Consider the following 27,664-nt stretch of genomic DNA (forward strand, 5'->3'; position numbering starts at 1 on the left):
GCACTTTGGGAGGCTGAGGCAGGGGGATCACTTGAGGTCAGGAGTTCAAAGCCAGCATAGCAAACATGGTGAAACCCTGTCTCTAATAAAAATACAAAAAAATTAGCTGGGCATGGTGGCAGGCACCTGTAATCCCAGATACTTGGGAGGCTGTGGCAGCAGAATTGCTTGAACCTGGGAGGCAGAGGTTGCAGTGAACCAAGATCGGCCACTGTACTCCAGCTTGGGTGAAAGAGCGAGGCTCCATCTAAGAAAAAAAAAAAGTCTATAGATGAAGGTGGGAAGAACTGACATCTTGACAGTATGGAATCTTCCTATCCATGAACATAGAATATCCCCCATTTATTTAATTCTTTGATTTCATTCATGAGATTATTGTAGTTTTCCTCATACAGACCTTGCACATATTTTGTTAGATTTATACCTAAGTATTTGGGGGTGCTAATATAAATAGTATTGTGTTTCCAATTTCAAATTCTACTGTTCATTGCTGGTATGTAGAACAGCAATTGCTTTTTATATATTAACCTTATATCCTGCAACTTTACTGTAATTGCTCATTCATTTCAGGAGTATTTTTGGTCAATTCTTTCAGGTTTTCTACATAGACAATCATGTCATCTTCAAACAAAGATAGTTTTATTTCTTCCTTCCTACTCTGTACACCTTTTATTTCCTTTCCTCGTATTATTGCGTTAGCTAGAACTTCCAGTATGATGTTGAAAAGCAGTGATAAGAGGGGACATCCTTGCCTTGTTCCTGACTATAGTGGGAAAGCTTCCAGTTTCTTACCATTAAGTTGGATGTTAGCTCTAAGTTTCTTGAAGATATTCTTTACCAAGTTTAGAAAGTTTCCCTCTAGTCCTAGTTTGCTGAGAGTTTTTATCATGAACGGGTGTTGGATTTTATTAAATGCTTTTTCTGCATCTATTGATATAATCATGTGATTTTTTTTTTCTAACTTGTTGATGTGATAGATTACATTGCTTGATTTTTTTTTTTTTTTTTTTTTTTGAGACAGAGTCTCGCTCTGTCACCCAGGCTGGAGTGCAGTGGCACAATCTTGGCTCACCGCAAGCTCTGCCTCCCGGGTTCACACCATTCTCCTGCCTCAGCCTCCTGAGTAACTGAGACTACAGGCGCCCGCCACCACGCCCAGCTAATTTTTTGTATTTTTAGTGGAGATGGGGTTTCACTGTGTTAGCCAGGATGTTCTCAATCTCCTGACCTCGTGATCTGCCCGCCTTGGCCTCCCAAAGTGCTGGGATTACAGGCGTGAGCCACCGCACCACACCCAGCCCGCATTGCTTGATTTTTGAATGTTGAACCAGTATGGCATACTTGGGATATATCCCACTTGGTCATAGTGTAATTTTTATACATTGTTGGATTTGATTTGCTAATATTTTGTTGATAATTTGCCTCTATATTCATGAGAGGTATTGGTCTGTAGTTTTCTTGTAATATCTTTGTCTAATTTGGGTATTAGGACAATGCTAACCTCACAGAATGAGTTGGGAAGAATTCTCTCTGCTTCTGTCTTCTGAAAGAGACTGTAGAGTCTTAGTATTTTTTCCTTAAATGTTTGGTAGAATTTACCAGTAAACCTATTGGGTCTGGTACTTTCTCTTTTAGAAGGTTATGAGCAATTGATTCAATTTATTTAAAAAATATAGGTTTGAAGTCTCGTGTGAGTTTCTTCTTGTGTGAGTTTTGGCAGATTGTGTCCTTCAAGGAATTGGTCCATTTCACCTAGGTTATCAAATCCGTGGGCAAAGAGTTTTCATAGCATTCTTTTATTGTCCTTTTAATATCCATAGGATCTACAGTGATGTTCTCTTTTTCATTTCTGCTGTTAGTAATTTGTGTCCTCTCTTTTTCTTAACCTAGTTAGATCATCAATTTTATTGAACTGTTTGAAAAAACCAGCTTTTGATTTCATTGATTATTGATTTCTTATTTTCAATTTCATTGATTTCTACTCTAATTTGTATCACTTCTTTTCTTCTGCTTACTTTGGATTGAGTTTGCTCTTCTTTTTCTAGTTTTCTAAAGTTGAAGTTTGGATTATTGATTTTTAGATCTTTTGTCTTTTTGAATATATACATTCCAATGTTATAAATTCCCCTTAAACACTGCTTTCATGGCATCCCTCAAATTCTGATGTTATGTTTTCATTTTTTATTTAGTACAAAAGGTTTAAATTCCTCTTGAGATTTCTTCTTTCATCCATGTGTTTAGAAGTGTGTTGCTTAATCTTCACATATTTTGGGATTTTCCAATTATCTTTCTGTTATTGATTTTTTATTTAATTCCATTGTAGTCTGAGAGCAGACATTGTAGGATTTCTATTCTTTTAAATTTGCTAAGGTGTGTTTTATGGTTCAGAATGTGATCTATCTTGGTGAATGTTTCACATAAGCTTGAGAAAAAGCTTACATGCTTGGGTATTCTGCTGTTGTGGAATGAAATAGTCAATAGATATCCATTATATTCAGCTGATTAATGGTGTTTTTGAGTTCAAACATGTCCCTATTGATTCTCTGCCTCCTGGGTTGAGGGGGGTTGAAGTCTTCAACTATAAGAGTGGATTTCTACTGCAGTTCTGTTAGTTTTTGCCTCACAGAGTTTTGTTTTTGTTTTGTTTCATTTTGAGACAGAGTCTCATTCTGTCACTCAGGTTGGACAGTGCAGTTGCACAATCTCAGCTCACTGCAACCTCTGCCTCTCAGGCTCAAGTAATTCTCATGACTCAGCCTCCCAAGTAGCTGGGATTATAGGCATGCACCACTATGCCCAGCTAATTTTTGTATTTTTTTTTTTTTTTGTAGAGACAGGGTTTCGCCATGTTGACCAGGCTGGTCTTGAACTCCTGCCCTCATGTGATCCACCTGCCTCAGCCTCCCAAAGTGGCATAAGCCACTGCACCTGGCCCTGCCTTACATAGTTTAATGCTGTTGTTAGGTGCATACACATTAAAGATTGTTATTTCTTTTTGGAGAATTGACCCCTTTATCACTATGTAACATCCCTCTTTATCTCTGGTAACTTTCCTTGCAGTGAAGTCTTCTCTGTCAGAAATTAATATAGCTGTTCTCACTTACATTCGATTAGTGTTACCATGGTATATCGTTCTCCATCCATTCACTTTTAATCTGTATGTCTGTATATTTAAAGTGGGTTTCTTGTAGGTAACATACAGTAGGGTCTTGTTTTTTGATCCACTCTAACAATCTCTTTTAATTGGTGCATTTAGACCACTGATGTTCAAAATGATTACTAATATAACTGGATTAATATCTATCATATTTGTTACTATCTTCTATTTGTTGCTCTTGTCTTTTGTTCCTATTTTTGTCTTCTACTCTTTTTCTGCCTTTTTGGTTTTAATTGAGCATTTTATTTGATTCCATTTTCTCTTCTTTTTAAGCTTCTACTTTTTTTAGTGGTTGTCCTGGAGTGTGCAGTATACATTTACAATGAATCAAGTTCACATTTGAATAAACCATATCACTTCATGGGTAATGTGAGTACCTTATAATGACAAAATAATCCTAATTCCTCCCTCCTGTCCATGTATCATTGTTTTCATTCATTTCACTTATATATAAGCAAACATAGGCATATAGTATAATGTATATATTATATATAATATATAAATATATATACATACAGTAGTTGTCCCTTATCTGCAGTTTTGCTTTCCAGTTTCAATTACCTGTGGTTGACTATCATCTGAAAATATTAAGATATTTTGAGAGAAAGAGACAGAGATCACATTCACATAACTTTTATTACCGTATTATTTTATTTTATTTTTATTTTATTACTATATTATTGCTATAAATTGTTATTATTATTGTTAATCTCTTACTATGCCTAATTTATAAATTAAACTGTATCATAGGAATGTATGTATAGGAAAAAGTATAGTATTTATAAGGTTTGGTACTATCTGTGGTTTCAGGAATTCACTGTGGGCCCTGGAATGTATCTCCCACCGATAAGGGGGAACTACTGTATATACAAATATATAATATATATACATACATAGGCACACATAATTAAATACATTGTTGCTATTATTTTGAAAGCTGTCATCTGTTAGATCAATTAAGAATAAAAACGTTGGCCAGGCGCGATGGCTCACGGCTGTAATCCCAGCACTTTGGGAGGCCAAGGAGGGCAGATCATGAGGTCAGGAGTTCGAGACCAGTCTGGCCAACACAGTGAATCCCTGTCTCTACTAAAAATACAAAACATTAGCCAAGAGTGGTGATGTGCGCCTGTAGTCCCAGCTACTCAGGAGGCTGAGGCAGGAGAATCACGTGAACCGGGGAGGCGGAGGTTGCAGTGAGCCGAGACTGAGCCACTGCACTCCAGCCCGGGCGACAGTGCGAGACTCTGTCTCAAAAAAAAAAAAGAATAAAAATGTTTCACTTTATCTTCACTTATTCTTTGTGTGTTCATTGCTATTGGAGAAGGACTTCTTTTTAAAATGTCTTCTAAGAAGGCAGAGAATATATAGGAAATATACTACAAGCAACTTCAAAGTTCTTTTTAGGATAAGGAAGGCAAACTATGTATATAAGTGATTTATAGGCTGGGCGCAGTGGCTCACGCCTGTAATCCCAGCATTTGGGAGGCCAAGGCAGACTGATCACGAGGCTAGGAGTTTGAGACCAGCCTGGCCAACATGGTGAAACCCTGACTCTACTAAAAATACAAAAATTAGCCAGGCATGGTGGCACGTGCCTGTAGTCCTAGCTACTCGGGAGGATGAGGCAGGAGAATAGTTTGAACCCAGGAGGCAGAGGTTGCAGTGAGCCAAGATCACGCCATTGCACTCCAGCCTGGGCGACAGGGCGAGACTCCATCTCAAAAAAAAAAAAAAATGTGATTTCTAAAATCCTTTAAATCAATGCAGTTTCTTTGCTTTGGCTGAGACTCACATTTAAGGTCAAATATAAATCCTAAAAACAAAAAGTAACTTCTAAATATTCATAATGCAATCTCAAACCTGCTTTTGTGGCAACTTAAGGGACTTTTATAAGCAATTTTAAAGTATAGGGTCAATCTGTCATTTCTAAAAGTGAGGGAAGTTACATAAATCTAATAGGCCCAATAGGTATCACACAAAAGGGTTTTTTTTTTTTTTAAGTTTAATCTGGAGTAAAGGTACTGCTATTCAGTTTCTCAGAGAAACACCTTAGAGTTAAATGATCATTATTCCATTTTAGCTACTTAGAGAAAAATCTCCTTAACTTAAAAAATGAACAGTTACCTACCACAGCTTTTTTTGGAAGAAAAAGTTTATTGAAATTGTTCCTGAATATTATGCTATGGCTCATATTTTACACAACTCACAAGTTTTGATGGGCTCAAAGCAGAAAAGGATACTTAAATGAATGTTCTTGAAGAAAATTCACTCTAAGGAAGAAGCTACTATTACTAGTAGAAAACATCTGTGGCTGGAGTTAATTTTGGAATTAGGTCCTGTGCTATTTGACCCAATGGATAAATTACATTCAGTTTTCTTTTTTAGTCAGTTTTCTGAATCAATGCATCAGCTTTAAAAGTAAACTCTGAATAGGCCTAAATGACTCTAGTCTTTGGTGTCTTTAAGTACTTATTGGGTAACAATTGCAAACATCTAGACCAAACAAACATCTTTGGCAAAATAAAACCCAACAAAAAAGTACATAAGGCATTATCCTTTGGCATACCAATTCTGGTATATGTGTTCAGTGAAATTCAACACTGACGATGGTTGAATTTGGGAAGAGATTGGAAAGTGATCATTATGTATCTAAAACTAGGTAGAGGAAAATACAGAAAGTGCCACGACATTGGTCTGGACAATAATTTTTTTTTTTTTTAGACGGAGTCTCACTCTGTTACCAGGCTGGAGTGCAGTGGCATGATCTTGGCTCACTGCAACCTCCACCTCCTGGGTTCAAGCAATTCTGCTGCCTCAGCCTCCCAAGTAGCTGGGACTACAGGTACACACCACCACACCCAGCTTATTTTTGTATTTTTAGTAGAGATGGGGTTTCACCATGTTGGCCAGGATGGTCTTGATCTCTTGACCTCATGATCCGCCCACCTCAGCCTCCCAAAATGCTGGTATTACAGGTGTGAGCCACTGCGCCTGGCTGGACAATGATTCTTTGGGACATGAATCCAAAAGCACAGGGAACAAAAGCAAAAACAGACAAATGGAATTAACTCAAAGTAAAAAGCTTCTGCACAGTCAAGGAAACAATCAATATAGTGAAGAGACAATCTACAGAATGGGAAAAAATATTTGCAAACCATACATTTGATAAGCGGTTAATATAAAAAATATGTAACGAACTCAGGGGGCTGGGCATGGTGGCTCACGCCTGTAATCCCAGTGCTTTGGGAGGCTGAGGTGGGAAGATCACTTGAGGTCAGGAGCTTGAGATGAGCCTGGGCAGCACAGAGAGATCCCATTGCTACAAAAATTAAAAAGTAAGCTGGGTATGGTGGTGTGCACACTCCAGCCTGAGCAACAGAAGAAGACCTTGTCTCAAAGCAAAAAAAAGGAACTCAAACAACCTAACAGTGAGAAAACAAATAATCCAATATTAAAAAATGGGCAAAGGGCCCAGGTGCAGTGGCTCATGCCTGTAATCCCAGCATTTGGGAAGGCGAGGTGGGTGTATCATGAGGTCAGGAGTTTGAGACCAGCCTGGCCAACATGGTGAAACCCCGTCTCTGCTAAAAATACAAAAATTAGCCAGGCGTGGTGGCGGGCACCTGTAATCCCAACTACTTGGGAGGCTGAGGCATGAGAATTGCTTGAACCTGGGAGGTGGAGGCTGCAGTGAGCCAAGATCATGCCATTGTACTCTAGCCTGGGTGACACAGCAAGACTCTGACTCAAAAAAAATGGGCAAAGGATCAGAATAGACATTAATCAAAAGAAGACATACAAATGGCTAACAGATATATGCTGTATATGTAAAAATTCTCAAAATCACTAATCATCAAAGCAATACAAATTATTTTATTTTATTTTATTTTATTTATTTATTTATTTGTTTGTTTGTTTGTTTTGAGACAGAGTCTACTCTGTTGCCCAGGCTGGAGTGCAATGGCACTATCTTGGCTCACTGCAAACTCCGCTGCCTGGGTTCAGGCAATTCTCGTGCCTCAGCCTCCTGAGTAGCTGGGATTACAAGTGTGTGCCACCACACTCAGCTAATTTTTTTTTTTTTGAGACAGAGTCTCGCTCTGTTGCCCAGGCTGGAGTGCAGTTGCATGATCTCGGCTCACTGCAAACTTCACCTCCCAGGCTCAAGCGATTCTCCTGCCTTAGCCTCCCGAATAGCTGGGATTACAGGTGTGTGCCACCATGCCCAGCTAATTTTTGTATTTTTAGTAGAGACGGAGTTTCACCATGTTCACCAGGCTGGTCTCAAACTCCTGACCTCAGGTGATCTGCCCTCCTTGGCCTCCCAAAGTGCTGGGATTACAGGCGTGAGCTGCCGTGCCCAGCCAATTTTTGTATTTTTAATAGAGATGGTGTTTTACTATGTTGGCCAGCCTGATCTTGAACTCCTGACTTCAAATGATCTACCTGCCTCAGCCTCCCAAAATGCTGGAATTACAGACGTGAGCCACTGCACCCAGCCCAAAGCAATACAAATTAAAACCACGATAATGGCCAGGTGTGATGGCTCATGCCTGTAATCCCAGCACTCTGGGAGGCTGAGGCAAGTGGATCCTGAGGTCAAGAGTTCAAGACCAACCTGGCCAAGATGGCGAAACCCTCTCTCTCCTAAAAATACAAAAAAATTATCCAGGCATGGTGGCAGGCACCTGTAATCTCAGCTACTTGGGAGGCTGAGGCAGAGAATTGCTTGAATCCAGGAGGCGGAGGTTACAGTGAGCCAAGATCATGCCACTGCACTCCAGCTTGGGTGACAGAGTGAGGTTCCATCTCAAAAAAACAAAACAAAACAAAACAAAACAAAACAAAGAAAACACCACAATAAGATATTACCTCATACCTTTTAGAAGGGCCATTATAAAAAAGATGAAAGGCAACAAGTGTTGGAGAGGGAGGGCATGGAGAAAAGGGAATCCTTGCATGCTGTTGGTGGGAATGTAAATTAGTACAACCATTATGGAGAACAGTATGGAGGTTCCTAAAAAAATTAAAAATAGAACTAGCTCAGTATGTCAAAGAGATGTTTGCACTCTCATGTTCCCTGCAGCATTATTCACAATAGTCAAGACAGAGAATCAACCTAATTGTCCAAAAATGGATAAGGAAAATGTGGTATATATGTACAATGAGGTATATTTATACAATATAAAATACAATTCCACTTTATATACAACGGAATACTATTAAGCCTTAAAAAAAGAAGGAAATCCTATCAGTAGCCCCCAACGTTTTTGGCACCAGGACTGGTTTTGGGATGAAACTGTTCCACCTCAGATCATCAGGCATTAGATTCTCATAAGGAGCATGCAACTGAGACCCCTCGTATGTGCAGTTCACAATAGGGTTCGAGCTCCTGTAAGAATCCAGTACTGCCGCTGACCTGACAGGAGACGGAGCTCAGGCGGTGACGCTCGCTTGCCTGGTGTTCACCTCCTTCTATGTGGCCCGGTTCCTAAGAGGCGGCGGACTGCTACTGGTCCATGGCTCAGGGGTTGGGGACCCTGATTTACAACATGGATGAACCTGGAGGACATCATGTTAAGTAAAATAAGCCAGACACAGAAAGGCAAATACTGCATGATTTCACTTATATGTGGAATCTAAAAAAGTTGAACTCATAGAAGCAGTGAGCAGAATGGTTACCAGGAGCTGAGGAAAGGGGAGGTGTCCATCAAATAATGCAAAATTTCAGTTAGATGGAAATAATAAATTCAAGAGCTCTATTGTACAACATGGTGACTATAGCTAATAACAATATATTATATTGTTGAAAATTGCTGGCTGGGCACAGTGGCTCACACTTGTAATCCCAGCACTTTGGGAAGCCAAGGCGGGAGGATCACTTGTGTCCAGGAATTCAAGACCAGTCTGGATAACACATTGAGACCCCATCGCTACAAAAAATTTAAAAATTAGCGAGGTGTGGTAGCATAGTGCCAGCTACTCGGGAGGCTGAGGTGGGAAGATCACTTGAGCTCAGGAGGTTGCGGCTGCAGTGAGGTGTGATAGCATCACTGCACTCCAGCCTGGGTGACAGAGACCCTATCTCAAGAAAAAATAAAAAAGAAAATTGCTAAGAGAGCAGATTTTAAGTGTTCTCACCATACACAGAAAAGGTGAGGTAATGTATGTTAATTAGCTCTATGTAGCCATTCCACAATGTATACATATTTCAAAATAACCTGTTGCACTGGGTAAATATATACAATTATTATTTGTCAATTAAAATTAATAATAATAAATGATGTATCTAAATAATTTGCATAGTTTTTCTTAAAACAAAAAACAGAAAATTTGAACTCCTAGCACCTATTTATTCCTTAATATTAGAAAAGTAACATGTTAGAGTGAAGCAAGACAGAAATCCATTCTATGCAGGAACCAATGGATCTATCTGGATCTGACCTGAGATACAAGAGAGAGTCATAACGAAAAACCTGGATGTTCCAAAAGGAAGATGCCAAGACCCGTCAAGGTTAGTACTGTACTGTAGCCCTGAGTTCAAAGTCAGAGTTCAAGGAATTTGCCTAACAAAGAGCAGGATTAAGGAAGAAACATTTGATCCACTAGGTGGTAGAGCCTGTCCCAGGGTTGTGTTCCCAGCACAGAGCTGTCTGATCCTGTTTTCCTGGGTTTTGCAGGCACTGTGCCCGTTGCCTGACACCACCCACCTTTTCTGGCTCTTTCCCTGTGCCCCTTTCTTCCATTCACCACAGCGACATCTAGGATCTATGAGTCAGTGTGGCAAAATGAGCCAAGCTGTGGTTGCTAAGCAGGTTTTCAGCAGGCTTCCCAGCCTGGTCTTGGAGCTTATGATGCTTCCAATTTATTAAGTATAGCAAATGATCTTGTTACTATAAAGAATCTGCTATTTCTATATCAACATTATACAAACAGTGCACCACTGAATTATAGTGTTCCACGACATGCTAAACAGGTGGCTCAAGATGAAAAAGTTCATGCTTGCCATGTTTTATTTATTGGCACAAGTTATTGATTTTTTCTTTTATTTTTTTGAAACAGGGTCTTGATCTGTCACCCAGGCTGGAGTGCAGGGGTGCAATTATAGCTCACTACAGCCGCAAGCTCCTGGGCTCAAGTGATCCTCCTGTCTCAGCCCTCCAAGTAGCTAGGACTACAGGCATGCATCACTATGCCCAGTCAATTTTTTGTTTTTTTATTTTGTAGAGACAGAGTCTCCCTGTGTCGCCCAGGCTGATCTTGAACTCCTGTGCTCATGCGACCCTCCCACTTAGGCCTCCCAAAGTGCTGGGATTACAGGTGTGAGCCTCTGCGCCTGGCCTAGTTTTTTTCTTTTCCCTTCTTTTTCTTTTTCTTTTTTTTGAGTTAAAGTCTCACTCTGCCGCCTAGGCTGGACTGCAGTGACTCAGACATGGCTCAGTACAGCCTGAACCTCCTGGGCTCAAGTGATTCTCCTGCCACAGCCCCCGCTCCCACCCAAGTAGCTGGGACTACAGGCACATGCCACCCATGCACAGCTAAATTTTTTTTTTTTGTAGAGACGGGGTTTTGCCATGTTGCCCAGGTTGGTCTCAAACTTAAGTGATCCGCCTGCCTTGGCCTCCCAGAGTGCTGGGATTATAGGCACGAGCAACCGCACTCAGGCAATTTTTTCTTCTAATTTAACATTTCCCATAGAATTCAACATTTATTTATTTATTTAAAAAAATTTTTTTAGAGACAGGGTCTTACTCTGTTGCCCAGGCTGGAGTGCTGTAGTGCAATCAGAGCTCACTGCAGCCTTGACCTCCTGAGCTTAGTAATCCTCCTGCCTTAACCTCCCAAGTAGCTGGGACCATATGTGCATGCCATCACACCCAACTAATTAATTTTTATTTTTGGTAAAGATGGGGTCTCCTTATGTTGCCTAGGCTGGTCTTGAACTCCTGGGCTCAAGTGATCCTCCTTCTGTGGCCTCTCAACGTGCTGGAATTACAGGAATGAGCCATCATGCTTAGGCAGAATCCAACTTTTAATGCACATTAAACATGAATCAAAAGTTACAATGTCTTAATGCCATTAAAGAGTCTATTATTAAATCATTCATCATTTCATGTTGTTCTAAAATGTATTTTAAGCTACTATGTAGTAGTGTAGGATTCCATTTACATTATACAGAAAAATTCCAGCTAATAACTGCAGAAGTAATGATAAAAATAGAAAATCATTGTTCTACAACTTTTTTTCTTCTTCTTTTTTTTTTTCTGAGACAGAGTCTCGCTCTGTCACCCAGACTGGAGTACAGTGGCACTAGCTCGGCTCACTGCAACTTCTGCCTTCTGGGTTCAAGCGACTCTCCTGCCTCAGCCTCCCTTGTAGCTGGGATTACAAGTGCCTACCACCACACCTGGCTAATTTTTGTATTTTTAGTAGTGACGGGGTTTCGTCATGTTGGCTAGGCTGGTCTTGAATTCCTGACTTAAGGTGATTCGCCCCCTCTTGGCCTCCCAAAGTGCTGGGATTTTACGCGTGAGCCACCACACCTGGCTGTTTTACAACTTCTAATGAAGTAGCTGACTCAGGCAATGGTCATCAAGAAGGGGTGAAATCACCGGGTGAAAGGCTGATGGGGACCTTTATCACAAAGGGATCAGACTTTCACCGTCGGAACTCATGGGATCAATTTTAGCATTACTAAAAGCAGGACGTCTGGATATTGTTTGCCTTTGTGTACACTGTACCACTGTTCCCTCCTCCCAAAAACTGAGCCTCAATCTAATAAAGCCTTCATATCTAACTTCCAGCCTATAGGAAATAGAAAAGACCAACTAACAAGTTAAATAACCAAAAGAAGCAATCAGCCAAATCCAGAATGTGGTTTACTTTGAAGAAACCAATCATGACTGACTAGTTTCTTCAAAAAGCCAATGGAATATTAAAGGATGGGAGAGAGGGGGAGGAGAAACTGTTTTAGAATAAAAGAAACTTAAGAAATCTAACAACCAAATACAGTGAGTAATCTTTGTTGGATCTTGATTTGAGTAAAACAACTGTAAAAAACATTTAGTCAATCAGTGAAATCTAAGTATGATCTGAGTGGTATTAGACGATATTAAAGAAGTACTGTTAAATGGCCGGGTGCAGTGGCTCACACGTGTAATCCCAGCACTTTGGGAGGCTGAGGAGGGCAGATCACTTGAGGTCAGGAGTTCGAGACCAGCCTGGCCAACATGGTGAAACCCCATCTGTACAAAAAAATACAAAAAATTATCTAGATATGGTGGCGTGTGTCTGTAGTCCCAGCTACCTGGGAGGCTGAGGCAGGAGAATCACTTGAACCCAAGAGGTGGAGGTTGCAGTGAGCCAAGACTGCACCAGTGCACTCCAGCCTGGGCGAGAGAGCAAAACTCTGCCTCAAAAATAAAAATAAAAATAAAATAAAGATGTGCTGTTAATTACATTAGACATAGTAATGACATTGTGTTATGTAAAAATACTCTTTTTTTGAGATGTATAACTAAAGGACTTCACGGATAATAGTGAAATGATTTACTTTGTAATACCTAAGCAAAACAAAAAGGTTGTGGGGGAAGATAGAGACACATACCAACAAACAGATGAATGGATGAAACAAGTCTGGCAATGTATTAATGACTACTGGAACAGGTAGTACGTATCACTGTACTCTCTATTTTTGTGCACATTTGGAAAAGTAAAAACAGTAAAAAAAAGAAAAAAGAGCTTGTGGGTGGAGATCTAGGATCCAAAACCCACAGGATTTCAGGAATATGTTGGACAGCAAAGATTAAAATCAACTATGGTGGTTACTCTTACCTTAAGAAAAAATCAGAAAAGAGAAGCTCTTACACAAGGGAGCCACAGGGGAAAGTTTCCTAGAGAAAGTATGTGCTGAAGTCCACAGAATGAGAGAGGAAAGGAAGGCTGCACTCTAATTTGGGTTCTCTCAGAGGTCTGTGCCCCACCCATGAAAAGTATGGGGACTATTTCAACTTAGGAAGGAGGAGCAGCCGCAGGTTTGCAAAGGATGTTAAGAGAGCCTAATTTGGAAGAGAGCTGCCTACAAGGAGGAGGATTGCTGTATAAATAGAACTGGAATATCTCAGTTTTATCCTAGAAAGTAGAAAGATTAACTTAACTTAAAATGAAAGATAAAGTTACATTATGAACTTACTCAAAGTTTAAAACTGGACATCCAACCCTTAAAGGTAAATAAGCTTTTTTTAAAAAAATGAGAACTAGCCTGGAAGCATACCAGTTGCTTCTAAAACTGTAGAGATATAAGCATGTATAATTATTCTTTCTCAGTGGAAAAAAATGCAGAACTCTCTTCCTAAAAGAAGACGCTGAACAGCACTGTCATCATGGTGTGATGGTTAAGACACACACATATATAACACACATACACTCACATTCATACACTCGCACAAACACTCTCACACATATACATACACATTATTTTAGGCAATGCTATTAATAAAAGTTCATTTGTGTATTTTGGCATCCATGTTTAAATTAAATTCTTATGTGTGAGGCTGGGCACATTGGCTCACGCCTGTAATCCCAGCACTTTGGGAGGCTGAGGCGGGAGGATCACTTGAGCCCAGGAGTTCGAGACCAGCCTGGGCAACATGGCGAAACCCTGTCTCCATCAAAACTATAAAAATCAGCTGGGTGTTGTGGCTCATGCCTGCAGTCCCACCTACTTGGGAGGCTGAGGCAGGAGGACTGCTTGAGCCCAGGATGTTGAGCCTGCAGTGAGCCATGATCACACCACTGCACTCCAGCCTAGGCAACATAGCAAGACCCTGTCTCAAAAAAAATCTTATGTGTGTATATCAGAGATTAAGATGACTATTTCCTCTTTTTTAGTTTCATTGTACATATTAAATTAATATACAGTTAATGACCTAAAATAATTCAAAGCTAGCTGTTAGAGATACCAAGATGAATATAAGAGGACAGAGGAAAAGATACTTCTGCCCCCATTCTCTCAGAATTCACTACAAAACACTAAAGAAAAACAAGAAATGGAAACACTAACTCTATCTGTGGAGAACCTAAGAGCTAAAGGTACCTGACTGAGCAGTCTTCACACAGGCCATACACCCCACAGAACCCTGAGGAGACTCAGGAGCTGGAGGCGCCAGTGTGGCAGAGGCAAGCCTATTCTGTGGGGGTAGTTACACCTTCAGATCCCTGTCTCTTCTTCCACAACTGTAGGAGATGAGAGAGTTAGTCTTTTGAGAAATTAAACCAAAGAGGCCCTGGACTGGGAATGCCAAAAATGGCAAAGGGTAGAGATGAGTATGGGAAAAAAACAAGGAACGTAAATAAAAGTATGCTTACTGTGACCTCACCCCTCAGGTTCCCAGAACATTTGCAGCCTGGCATACTGCCCCATACCCCAGCCTCAACCCCAGCAGGAAACCAGGAGATCTTTCTCTAGAAAAAATGTGCAACCCTAAAGGGAAAGATCTATAGACATGAAATAGAGGGCTCGTCAGTGAAAAAGGCAGTTCATCTTCCAACCACCTTTTCGTGAGGTAAACTACATTCCATGCCCTGTCCATGGATTAAGTACTCCCAGTCCGCTTTGGAGTACCTAAATTCTACAAAGGAATAGACAGCCAAGGGTCACCAGACACCTGAGAAAATGGAAACCATGCAAGGAGTAGAAGGAAAAAACTCAACAGCAACCACAAAACAGTACAATTAAGAATCCCAGAAAGATAAGAAAAATATGTTACATATAAAACAAGAACAGTATGTTCCTTAAAAAAGGACAATCAGAGAAGGGCTCTTGGAAATTAAAAAAGGAAGTAAAAATTTAAAAAATTAATACAAGGGTGAAAAGATTAGGAAATCTCTCAAGAAGTACACCATACACCCAAAATACAGAAAGACAGATAATGGGATAACTCATTTAATTAATTAGTGCTTACATTATTATGCATCAAATGAGTATATATTATTAATTCATTAGAGTGATTATTAAGGTAAATACTGATTTCACTAGAAGGAGTGATAAAATCACACTGGGAAGATTAAGAGATAAGAGAACTAAATGCTTGTCTACCATAAGAGGAAGTCAACTGATAGTTTCTAAAATCAAAGAATCAAGAGAGTAGTATAGGGTTATTATTCAGAATTATGGAAGCAGTGCAACGCTGAAAAGTTGAAAGTGGTAGTCTCTGGGCATAGGATCAAAGGCTTGGAAAGAAGTAAGATGGGATTGTTTTAGTACTATGTGACTTAAAAAGTATATGCATATAGCCTATTTCGATAAAGGATAATGTAAAAAAGATCAATATGATGATATTCCTGTTCTTAAGGAGTTGATACTCTGTTGAAAAAACATGCAAAACAACAATTATAGGAGCATGCAATAAATGATCTCTCAGAAGCATAGAGGATCCTCTATCTCAGTCAAATAAGGAAGGTTTCCAAGGAAAGGGGATACTTGAACTGGGGTTTTAAAAGTTAAAAATGAGTTAACTGGTCAGAGAAGGGCTGACAGGTGTTTCTTCCTACACACGTAAGTTTTCTTTCTAACACACAAATGATAGCATTCTATAAACATAATTTTGAACCTGACTTTTTTTACTTAACCCATCTTGGAGAATGTTTCTTCTTATAAAACCTACTTCTTATTAAAAACAAAACAAAATGCTGCTGCTTATAAAAAATTCAACAGTATAAAAACTTTCAAAATAAAAAGTTAAACATTCTGCCTTGGCCCCCCACTCTTACTTCCCAAGGATAAGCACTTTTAAATACATGTATAGGTAAATACTACTGAATACAATTGAATGTAAAAATACAATGTTCTGTATGTTTACTGTATCTCACACACATACTTGTTTATGTGCATAAACTACATTTATATTCCTTAAAGTCTCTTAAAGCCAAGGATTCTGTGATAAGAAATATTAAGAAGTCTCCCTTGGTATCAACTTACCAACACAGTCACAGCACTCGTCCCAAAGGGCCCCAAGACACAGCATGCACTCCTTACAGCAGGAGCAATTGCCTTCTCCCGGCCGGCACTGGCAGAGCTCCTAGAAACAAGACAGATGTTAAACTTCAAATTCCAAATAATTATATATAAAACTGCTACTTTTTAAGCAAAAAACCCTGCCATATTTGCATTTACAGTAATGTATTCTTCACATAATTTTTTATTCAACATTATTAACTATTCATCAGAACATAAATATCTAAAATGTCACGTAGATTTTTTTTGGATATATTCAGTGAACATACTTTGAATGCTTTTACCTTATTTTGAAATAAGGAAAATATTTTATTTTATAATCCATAACTTGACTACCCACACCACCTCAAAGAATAATTCAGTACAAGAACAAAACCTGCTTCTCAGCTATTATATTCATTGTCCAAATTTAAACAAATAGCCAACTTGTAGGGTTCCTCAATATGTAAAATGTGAGTAAAAGAACTTTGGAAATTCTATTTTTATTGTTCCATGATACAGCAAAAAGTGTGCTCGGTATGGTAGATTATTTACAAAGAAGGTGGCAATTATTCCCCTCTCTAGGTCTCCCCTCTTTGCAATGTAGCTTCGCAGCTCCTCTGATCAAAGGACAGGGTCAATTTCTAGACCTCTTGAATTTAGGTGATCCTGAGATTCACTTTGGTCAACAGAGTTTGGTGGATATGAGATTATGTCACTTCTGAGTTTAGACCTCAAGAAGCCTTGAGTGCATCCACTCTTTCTCTCAGAACTTTGCCCAGCTGCCATGTGAAGCCAGGATATGGCCATGTGGACAAGTCAGTCCACCTGGGGCCATCCTAGATCAGCCAGCTTCCAACCAACCAGCAGCTGCCAACAGACACGGGAATAAGGCCAGAAAACCACCCAGCTGATCCAGGCTCAAACTGTCAACCCACAGAAACAAGAGTTAAATAAATGGCTATTGTTTTAACCCACTAAACTTTAGGGTTGTTTGTTATTCCACAAGAGCTAAGATAGCTTGCTCTGTACATGAAGTTCTAAAGCAATTCCTTTAGCACTTACCCCTGCCCTCCCCTTGCCACCAGACTGCCAGTCCTGAACAAACCCAACTGAAATGGAAATTCCATAGCCACCACTGATTACTTGCTTTCCCTGGTTTAAGATACCATATATATTTATAAGAAAAACATTAATATTTTATTATTTTGGTGGAAATAACTTATGACAAAACTGATTTTACTCTCAGGCTTAGAAGGAACTTCACAGGTCAACAAAACCATCCTTCCATGTAACACCTGAATCGCTTCTATAGTGTTCCATCAACATATGGCCATTGCAGCCCACAGCTGACAAGGAACTTAATAATCCAAAGTAGCCGGTCCTAATCTTATAAAGTTTTAAGTGTTTTCTTTTGTTGAACTGAAGCCTGATTCCCAGAAGCCTGCTCCTTAAGACCCCCCTCCTCCAAATATAATTTCTCTTCAACAAAGCCATTCTAATTTTTCATGGCACCTGCACTGGACAGTTTGGAATGTCTGCCCTGATTGGCTGCCACCTGCCTTTGATTCCCACCCTGTCTGTCTGCAGCTCTGTTTTGAACTATATGACCTTTCTTCTCTCTGGCTACAAATAATTGGAACACAGGTGAAAAACAGACTGTAGCTGGTCAATCAGATTGTCTTCCAAGATTCTGGAAGTAAGACACAGATAACTGTCAATCTCTGTTAGGAATTTGAACTAGGGGATCATACAAAGCTGGTGCTGGGGAGGCCGTTTCAAAATAAGAGGTAAAAAATTATCCTGTGGCCCCCCCATTCCTACTTTCCAAAGATAAGCACCATGACATTCATGGTCACAAGGAGAAGAGAAGGGAGGGAAGACGCCATTCTGATTCCTAATAATGCTCTAGTTCTTGGTTCTAGTCCTTTGCAACCAGCTGCACTTCCTGTTCTTAGAGATACTGTTATCAGTTGGAGATATTCTTCATTGAGATATTCATATCAATTGGAGTAGGCTTTATTTATTTCCAACCAAAAAAGCCCTGTTTAAAACAAAATGATTTCTATTTTTATTCTCCCATGTCCTCATTTTAGATCAAATACTCCCATGGTTTCTTCACTTGTTCCCCATGACATGATGTTAACCCTGCCATGAGCTTTGTCATTAGGTGAAAGTGTGGTAATCTTAAATCATCATCATCCCCATCACCCCCCTTCCCTGCTCCTCCTCCTTATGGCATAATGTAACTAGCCAAGAAGGAGAGAATCCCACTTACCTCCTTGATTGTGAACACTAGTTTTTAAAATTAAAGAAGCCTAAAATTTGTTTGTTTGGGGTAGCAATATGCTGTCAGCAACTGTGCTACTTTCAAATCATTTCAGTAAGATTTTAAAAATCTGAGACCTAATGGAATGCTATTGATATGCATGTTTTTAAAAATTAACTAGTGCAATGTAACTATTATTTCTCATTTCTGTACCTCAATACTGTGCTTTTAAAATGTAAACACAGATCATAATATTTATCCCTATTAAATTCATCTTATTATATTTCTACACTATTAGAGTCAGCCCAGTATTCTAATATGACATTTTTTGCAGCACCGATTTTAATTCCTTGGGTTTTGTTATTGTTTTTTGTCTCCAAAAGTCCCCTTGCTAATTATACAGCACTTTCAAGAATCAACACTTGTGCTATTTTCTAACTAATTCATTAGTTTGATATAAGTGTATATGTGTGACCTAATATATGCACATTGTAATATTTTGGTACTGCAGAATTTTGTACACTCAGGCTGCATTCATGTGACATAGACATTAGGTAACTTTGCTGGGCCTATTAGAAAGAGAGGGACTGAAAGGGCAGAGACTTAATGAGAAGTATAGCTGCTTCATCACAAAACTGGTGATGCGTGATTTAGACAAGCTCAAACTTAGTTGGAAATGTAGAAAAACAGAGTTGCCAAAGCTATACTTTGTCTTTGGAGTAAAAGAACATTTTCTGAGTACGCACTTTTTAGAAACACCATCAGATAAGAATACTAACAGTCTTTTTTTTTTTTTTTTTAGATTGATAAAGGTTAGCACTTAGTCACAAGAAATAAAGCTTTTTAAAAATTTTTAATTTACTTTATATGTAGAAAATATCCTTTCACTATCTTAGTTGCTTATACAGGTTGAGTATTCCTTATCTGAAATGCTGGGTACCAAAAGTGTTTCGGATTTTTGAGTTTATTTGGATTTTGTAATATTTGCATTATACCAGTTGAGCATCCCGTATCCAAAAATCTAAACTCTTTCAATGAGCATTTCCTTTGATGTCATGTCAATGCTCAGAAAATTTCCGATTTTGGAGCATTCTGGATTTCAGATTTTTGGATTTGAAATGCTCAACCTGTATTTATATTATTAACTAAACTAAGGAGAAACAAATTAGAAAAGTAACAAATCTATTCAAAGAATATAGTCTCTCCTTTTTCTGCAGCTTCCAAATGGTAGCTTGCTAAATGAATTACTGTATATTATGCCAAATAATTTTTTTAAATGAATGTCAATTTAATAGTTCCCATTAGAGAAATCTGAGTCTGTGAAGCATTCATTATGCCTTTTACTGTCAGGTATTTGTGAAGTGTTTTAAACTAGAATGAAAAGGTGGGTGAGAATGAGATTACTGCGAACAAACAGAAAGTTAAAACTAACGGCCTATTTAAAAGTTGCTTGAACTTGCCCAGGTTATCTAGCTCTGAAGATTAAATGTATTTCACACCCTCTTAATAGATGCCTGTCCTGCACTTTTACATACTGGTGTAAGAGAGTAACATGCTGTCGTCATATGCTTACTGCTTTATAATTTAGTGATAGAATACAACGTGAAAAGCTATGGTAAGGAGAAACAAGAGGGAAACGACAGAGATAAGCTTTCATTACTGTACAATTAAAGAGACAAAAATCCAGTTTAAGACTTTAATGGTAAAAACTACTATTAAAACTTGTTGGACACCAAACAACAATATCCTGGCTAATATTTTTCTTTCTTTCTACGTTAATACAGAAAAGACTAAAAAACCATTGTCTTAATAAAGCAGAAATTTAATCACCATAAATTAAGAAATGTTCATAATTTGGGTAAATGAGCCTCCACATACATCAAATACTCTCTATTCTTCATAACTCATGTCAGCATTCTTTTTAGGAGATGGGCAAATAAGAAAAACAAGCTCCTCAAACCGACCTTTTGAAAACAGAGTTTGTGCCTGAAAACAGCATCTGTGCCTTTTCCATTTTCAAAAACACACCTCTTACTTTTCAGGAGAAATATAATAGGCAAATTTAATAGATGGCATTTAAAATCTTACTGCAAATTAAGAGAGCAAAAATATGTCTACTGTATGACTACTGTTTTTAAGTCAAGAAACAAATTGAAACAATGAATTTCCACATGCAAATAATTATAAATAGCAGTGTTATGAAGCTCATCAAGTAATTCATTCTTTTCTATTCATTCTACATGCCCTTAAAAATCACATTATTGAATAATGTTTGGTTGTGAACATATTTAGAAATGTATAATATTTTTAACAGCAAGCAAGCTGCGGTTAGGATGAATGTTTCTAAATATAATAAACATTTGTAAAGTGCTTTGAACTCAAGTATTGAAAATAGAAAAGAAAAAACAACTCAGAACAACTCTCTGTGATGAAACAAGGATTACAGAAAAACATAAAAACTGCCCCATTTAAATCAAGCAGAATCTGTTCTTCAGAATACTTAAAAAGAAAACATTAGGCCGGGTGTGGTGGCTCACGCCTGTAATCCCAGCACTTTGGGAGGCCGAGGCAGGCGGATCACAAGGTCAGGAGATCGAGACCATCCCGGCTAACACGGTGAAACCCCGTCTCTACCAAAAAATACAAAAAATTAGCTGGGCATGGTGGCGGGTGCCTGTAGTCCCAGCTACTCAGGAGGCTGAGGCAGGAGAATGGTGTGAACCTGGGAGGCGGAGTATGCAGTGAGCCGAGATGGGGCCACTGCACTCCAGCCTGGACAACAGAGCGAGACTCTGTCTCAAAAAAAAAAAAGAAAACTTTACCCCTAGCTGTTTCACTTATAAGAACACATGTCTTCTATAACCAGAAAGGCTAAAGTCAAGACAAAAAGAAAGGTTTTACCAAAATTTTAAAAGTATTTCTTTAATTATATAAGACTTTGGAAAATATCTACTAGAGTAGAAAGAAAGAACCCTAAATTCCTCCCCCTTTGGTAAATTCCTATGCATGTCTAACAAAATAATGATTATATACTACCTTGATCTAAAAAAATAGCATTTCTCTATCATAAAAATCTGTCAACATAATTAAAATTCAGAAAGTGATTAAATTCTTAATCCTTTCCACACCTTGTCCACTTTCTCATTTTTTATCACCTTCATAAACTTCATCAGTTTCTATTTTACTATTATTTCAAAGTCTCCACTCCTTAAACAGAAAATATGGTAGAGTTGAAATTTAGAATTTTCTCTTTGGACTGGGTTATTTATATATTTTACTAACCTCACTATGACTAAATTTGGGTTCTGTTCAGTTGAATGGAACATGTGATCAAAACTAAACACCAAGTTCCCTGAAGTCCAAAATAAAGACTGACTCAATGCTTCCAATTATTTACTGCCACCACCTCCCCCAAAGTCCTTAAATGGGTTCTATTTAACCCTTATAGGCACTGTGCTAAGTATTTTATATGCATTGTCTTGAATCTCATAAAGATTCATGTCGTTATTATCCTCATTTTTTAAGTGAAGTCATGAAATTTATACAACTTCATTCAATTAGTGGCTAGAATTTGACCCCAGTTATGGTTAGGTATTCCTGTTTTGTAAACATTAAAATGAGAAATATAAAAGTTATTTTTCATTAAATTAACATTTTAATAATTACAGTTATTACTCTTTTAGAAAGAATAAGCCTATAATTAAACTTAGATAATTCTTTAGGTTGTTTAATCAAAGGCATTATTATATCTTTCACTCTCAGTACCTGAATATAACTAGAAATGCTATTGCCCAAGTTTAGTCATTGTTTGTAAAGGTAAAATTGGACTCATTGGCTAAGAGTTGCAAAACCAGTGACTTGGAATGCAATACTTATTTTTTTTTGTTGTCGCTTCAGCTGGTTAATGACTATATCTTCTGCTTTCCTAGTGTGCAAGTCATAGAGAAAGTGTGGTTGTTCCTCATGTGCAGAAGAGAAGGCTGAGAATGAGTGGTTTCATGATTTCTGTGAGTTCACACAACTGCGGCTTTGAAACAAGGTCTTCTGACTCAAGGCTTTTTCTACCACCACTGCTCTTGCATGTTAGAGGCAAGGTAATATGGAATAAGACATCTTCTATGTGTAAATAACTATGCTAGATGTTCTTAAAGTTTGGTAGACACGTTGTTCAATAATTTTATGATGGAAAAAAATTAAAACTTTACACTAAATGGAAAACTGAAATTTATACATTTGAGCTACTCTCTATTGACCAGCATGAGTATTTAGAGAGAATTTGGCAAACTGTTTTTAAAGCTTATATGAAATGAAAGTCTGGCAGGATGAAAAGTTTGAGGGAAAAATCTAATCATTCAAAATGTATTTTACTACATTTATATTAAGGAAAACCTTTAATATGACAGAGAATTTCAAATTTTTAGATGCCAGAAGACAGATTCGATCATCTTTAGAGAAGAATCTTATTCCATATACAGTCACGCTTTATCGCTTAAGGATAGGGATACATTCTGAAAAATGCATCCTTAGGCAATTCTGTTGTTATATGAATATCAGTATATACTTATACAAACCTACATGGTAGACCCTGCTATAGCCCTAGGCTATATGGTATGGCCTATTGTTCCTAGGCTACAAACCTGTACAGCATGTTATTGTTCTGAATACTGTAAGCAATTATAACACAATGGTAAATATTTGCATGTCTACACATATCTAAACATAGAAAAGGTACAATAAAAACACAGTATTATAATCTTATGTGACCACCATCATATATGTTGTCTGCCATTGACCAAAATGTTGTTACACAGTGCCATGACTATACAACTGATGCTCTGGTGAGATATTAATTATTTATGCGAAATAAATTGAGGGGGAGGATATTTATCCAAGATTAAGATTAGACTTTAAGAGTTAACACTTATTGTATGAACTCCCAAATTTCTAGGCCAGAAATGGAAACTAACAACTTGAGGAAGAATCTTATTAATATTGACTCTCAGTTACTGATAAATATTTCCATTCTTGTTGCAAAGATCTGAGAGATTTGTTAACCCTGTTGCTATAATAAAACAAGGAAACGTCATTGAAAACAACATTATATTCTAGTAAAGATAGCAAATGACTTGGACTTACAAGATCTGGTTTTAAGCCCATAAGCTGTTTGCAACCCTGAGTCTCGGTTTCCCAGTCATAAAAAAGGAATGGTGTTCCTGGATTTTCCCTTACAAACTTCGGCATCCCAATGAGATAACGAATATCAAAATGCTGAGATAACGAATATCAAAATGCTCCGGTGACCCAGCAATCCCATTCCTGGGTATTTACTCAAGAAAAATTAAAACATAGGTCCATAAAAAGACCCATATGGGAAAGTATCAACATCATTCATAATTACTGAAAACTGGAAACCATGCAAGGTCCAACAACCAGTGAATGGATAAACAAATTGTAGTACATCCACACAACGGAATCCTACTCATCAATAAAAAGGAAAGAACTACCCAACACACACAATAATATGGATGAATCTCAAAGCATTAGACTGAATGAAAGAAGCTAGACAGAACAAAAGGCTATATACTGTATGATTCCTTTTATATAACATTCTGGAAAAGGCAAAACTATAGAGAAAAAAAATCAAATCAGTGGTTGCCAGGGGCTGAGGCTAGGGAAAAAGCTAGGTCCAACTACAAAGGGGGCACAAGGGAATGTTTTAGGGTGATGAAAAATATTCTCTATCTTGATTGTAGTAGTAGTTACATGAGTACATGTTTGTCAAAAATCATAAAACTGTACATCTAAAAACAGTGAACAGGCCGGGAGCAGTAGCTCATGCCTGTAATCCCAGGATTCTGGGAGGCCAAGGTGGATGCATTGCTTGAGCTCAGGAGTTTGAGACCAGCCTGGCCAATACAGCGAAACCCCGTCTCTACTAAAAAAATACAAAATTAGCTGGGGGTGGTGATGCGTGCCTGTAATCCCAGCTACTCAGGAGGCTGAGGCAGGAGAATCACTTGAACCCAGGAGGCAGAGGTTGCAGTGAGCTGAGATGGAGCCACTGTACTCCAGCCTGGGTGACAAAGCGAGACTCTGTCTCAAAAAACAAAAGAACAAAAAGACAAAAAAAAAAAAACCCAGCATGGTACATTGGGGTTTCTTCATAAATTTTAAAGAAATAAACCTAAATTGAAAAATATAAAGCATTAAGTTGGTATTAAAGCAATGCAGAAGACAGTTCTAACTCTGAAAATATATTGCTTTAATTTACTTTTAACCTAAAACTGAAATTTTCTAACCGAACATAATTTTTTTCAAAGAAACATAAAATAATGCTAGTGAAAATGTAAAACACAAAAGTTGTATATACCATAAAATTGTTAAAAATAATCTAAACAGAGAATAAAAACCAGAAGGAGCTATATCAAAATAGTAAGAGTAGTATGTGTTTGGATAACAGGACTAAGAATGTTTTACTCTTTTTTTCTACTTCTCTGTATTTTCTGAATTTGGGGGTAGAAAATATATTTTTATAATAGCAAATAAACATTTAATTTATTTGGATATTATGACTTCTTAAGATCCAGTTTAATTAATGTTTGAACAATTACAAAAGATATTTAAAAACACAAACTGAGGTTCTTAAATTAAGGAAACTAAGTATTTATAATATCTTGAGCTAAAAAACAGAAATGCAGGAATAAATCTAATTAAGTATTTACTTGCATATTGTGTAAGCATAAGAAATCAATGAAGCATTATATTATACCTATGCTGACACTACTTTTACTTAGGTCAAATGAGTATTTTAAAATAATAAATAAATAAAATCTTCAATTAGCCCCTATTCAAAAGAATAAACAATTATAATTAGATTGGGTTATAACAAATCTGTTTTGCCATATTAATACTCTTTAAGGAGGGCATCACATGAATCTTCAAACCCAGGAGAGAAATATCAACCCAACCTCATTAGCATGTTGTTCTTTATAAATTCTAACTGATTGGTAAACTTTTGTCCTGAAAATAACATACACTTGAATGAATCAGTATTGAAAAGAGTACTTATTTTTGGCTAAATAAGTCAGCATACAAGTTCATGTATATATATGAATTACCAAAATATATCAAACAGTGCCTCTTTCTCACATAAACCTAGTAACAAACATTTAGATGCTAATCCTACTTACTGTACAAGTCACCCAGTGAATTTCTTTAAAAGAATCCAGCTGGAGTGAGTTGGGAGTAGGTACAGATGAGACTGACCACATGTTGATCACTGTTGAGGCTGAGTAATGGGTAAATGGGGGGGTTATTTTACAATTTTTCCTACTTTATGTATGTTTGAAAATGTCCGTGTGTCCCAGTGAAATCCTCATTTTGTTTTAACAATGCAACAGGTGAAACAACTAGTGAAAATAAATTTTAATCTCCATTTATATATTAGCAGCTACTATAACTGCATTAAACATTTGGAGGGAAACAATGATTTATTCTTTCTTTAAATTATATCAGGCCTAACTCATTACATTTGAACATTAATTTCAGAGATTTTCATGGGGTGTTAACTGAAGCAAAACAGGACAAAAATAGGTTAGCGCCACAACTTTTTTTTTTTTGAGATGGAGTCTCGCTCTGTTGCCCAGGCTGGAGTGCAGTGGCACGATCTCGGCTCACTGCAACCTCCACCTCCTGGGTTCAAGCGATTCTCCTGCCTCAGCCTCCTGAGTAGCTGGGATTACAGGTGCACACCACCATGCTCGGCTAATTTTTGTATTTTTAATAGAGACGGGGTTTCACCATGTTGGTCAGGCTGTTCTCAAACTCCTGACCTTGTGACCTGCCCGCCTCAGCCTCCCAAAGTGCTGGGATTACAGGCGTGAGCCACTGCACCCAGCCATGGCACCACAACTTTTAAGAGCAGGAAAATGGGATGAAGAGGAAAGAAACAATTTAGGAAAATAATGTTCATGAGAGAAAAGAGAAAACATTTTACATTGTAAACCAAAATATTACTAGTGTACTAACAAATCAAGATAACTATAGCAAGAGACTAAAGTTGAATCTAATTTGCACTGATTAAGAAAAAAAGAAGAAAAAGTTAATTCTTTAGTTTACTGTAATTAAGGAACCCCTAAACTTACCTGAACTATTTATTTTTAACTTAAGACAAAATATACTTTTAAAAGCTAGAATTATTAATGAGAAGTAAACTATTTTAAAATTCCAACTTATTTCAGAAAACTTAAGATTTAATAACTAAATCAATTTTTAGAATAAAAAAGCAGACTGTCAATTTAGCACATAAAAGCGCTGAATAAATGTTCAGACAACAAAGTACTAAAATGATGCATTATCTCTGAACCCAATTTTGAATATTTTCATGAAATACAATGTTTATGTCATCCTAAAAACTATCATAAATATTAGCCAAAGTACTCACAAGTTAATATAGGAGTTTTTCCACTCTTAATACAAAATGGGACTTGAGATTTCTGGGGTATAGCATATTTTGATCCAAATTTTAAAAATTATTTTCACAAAAGCAGCAGGGGAAAGTAGTAAGATCTTCTTAAAGGAAAATCCCATATTACCAAATTTTTTTTTTCCTGAAACAGGATAACTAAACCCCTCATTATATGAGCAAGCAAGTACACCCAAGATGAGTTTTACTTTCTTGATGTTTAAAGTTAGATTTCTTTCCTGTTAGAAGCACAAAATAAATATTTATATAGGGACCACCTTTAGGCACAGCAACTTGTAGGAGTGGCAGGAATGACTGTACTGCTTTGCAACCATGCTGGTAAAAAATATTTACATAAGAGCTTCCAGGGAAAATTTTTCATACTTAGTTATAAGTGTAGAGGATGCAATATAAACAAATGTTCTAATTTATCCTCATAGTACATCAGTTCAACATTACAAATGTTGTTCAAACTAAACCAATTTAACAAAAAGAAACCTAAATTCCCTCTACAAGGGAAATAATATCTTTTTATAAACTTTTATAGCATTGCATCTTTGTCTTTCTTAAAGTACTTATCTTCCACCTTATTGTATTCATTTCTGTACATCTTCTGCAAGTTTAAGGAGAAAAGCAGCTCTCGTTATCTAAAATGTCAATGTGCCCTGTACTTCACAGAACATGAAAGTGGAATTTTAATAACTCAGTATGTTGGAATGGAAAGCAAAGCCACAACAATGTTTAACCTTTTCAGGTTCACCAACTGCTGTGAGAACC

At 37.6% G+C, this 27,664-nt stretch overlaps 1 protein-coding gene across 3 annotated transcripts in view; it reads right to left on the reverse strand.

Moving 5' to 3' along the window:
- The window catches only part of TWSG1 (twisted gastrulation BMP signaling modulator 1), a 70,392-nt gene that overhangs the window by 25,894 nt on the left and 16,834 nt on the right, over positions 1-27,664 (reverse strand). For all 3 annotated transcript variants that reach the window (XM_001138675.6, XM_054672033.2, XM_063795935.1), the window contains exon 3: positions 16,140-16,239. In XM_001138675.6, the coding sequence (XP_001138675.1) occupies positions 16,140-16,239 (100 nt within the window). The remainder of the gene's footprint in view (positions 1-16,139; positions 16,240-27,664) is intronic.

The sequence above is a fragment of the Pan troglodytes genome, chromosome 17 (assembly GCF_028858775.2).
Source record: "Pan troglodytes isolate AG18354 chromosome 17, NHGRI_mPanTro3-v2.0_pri, whole genome shotgun sequence".
Lineage (NCBI taxonomy): Eukaryota > Metazoa > Chordata > Mammalia > Primates > Hominidae > Pan > Pan troglodytes.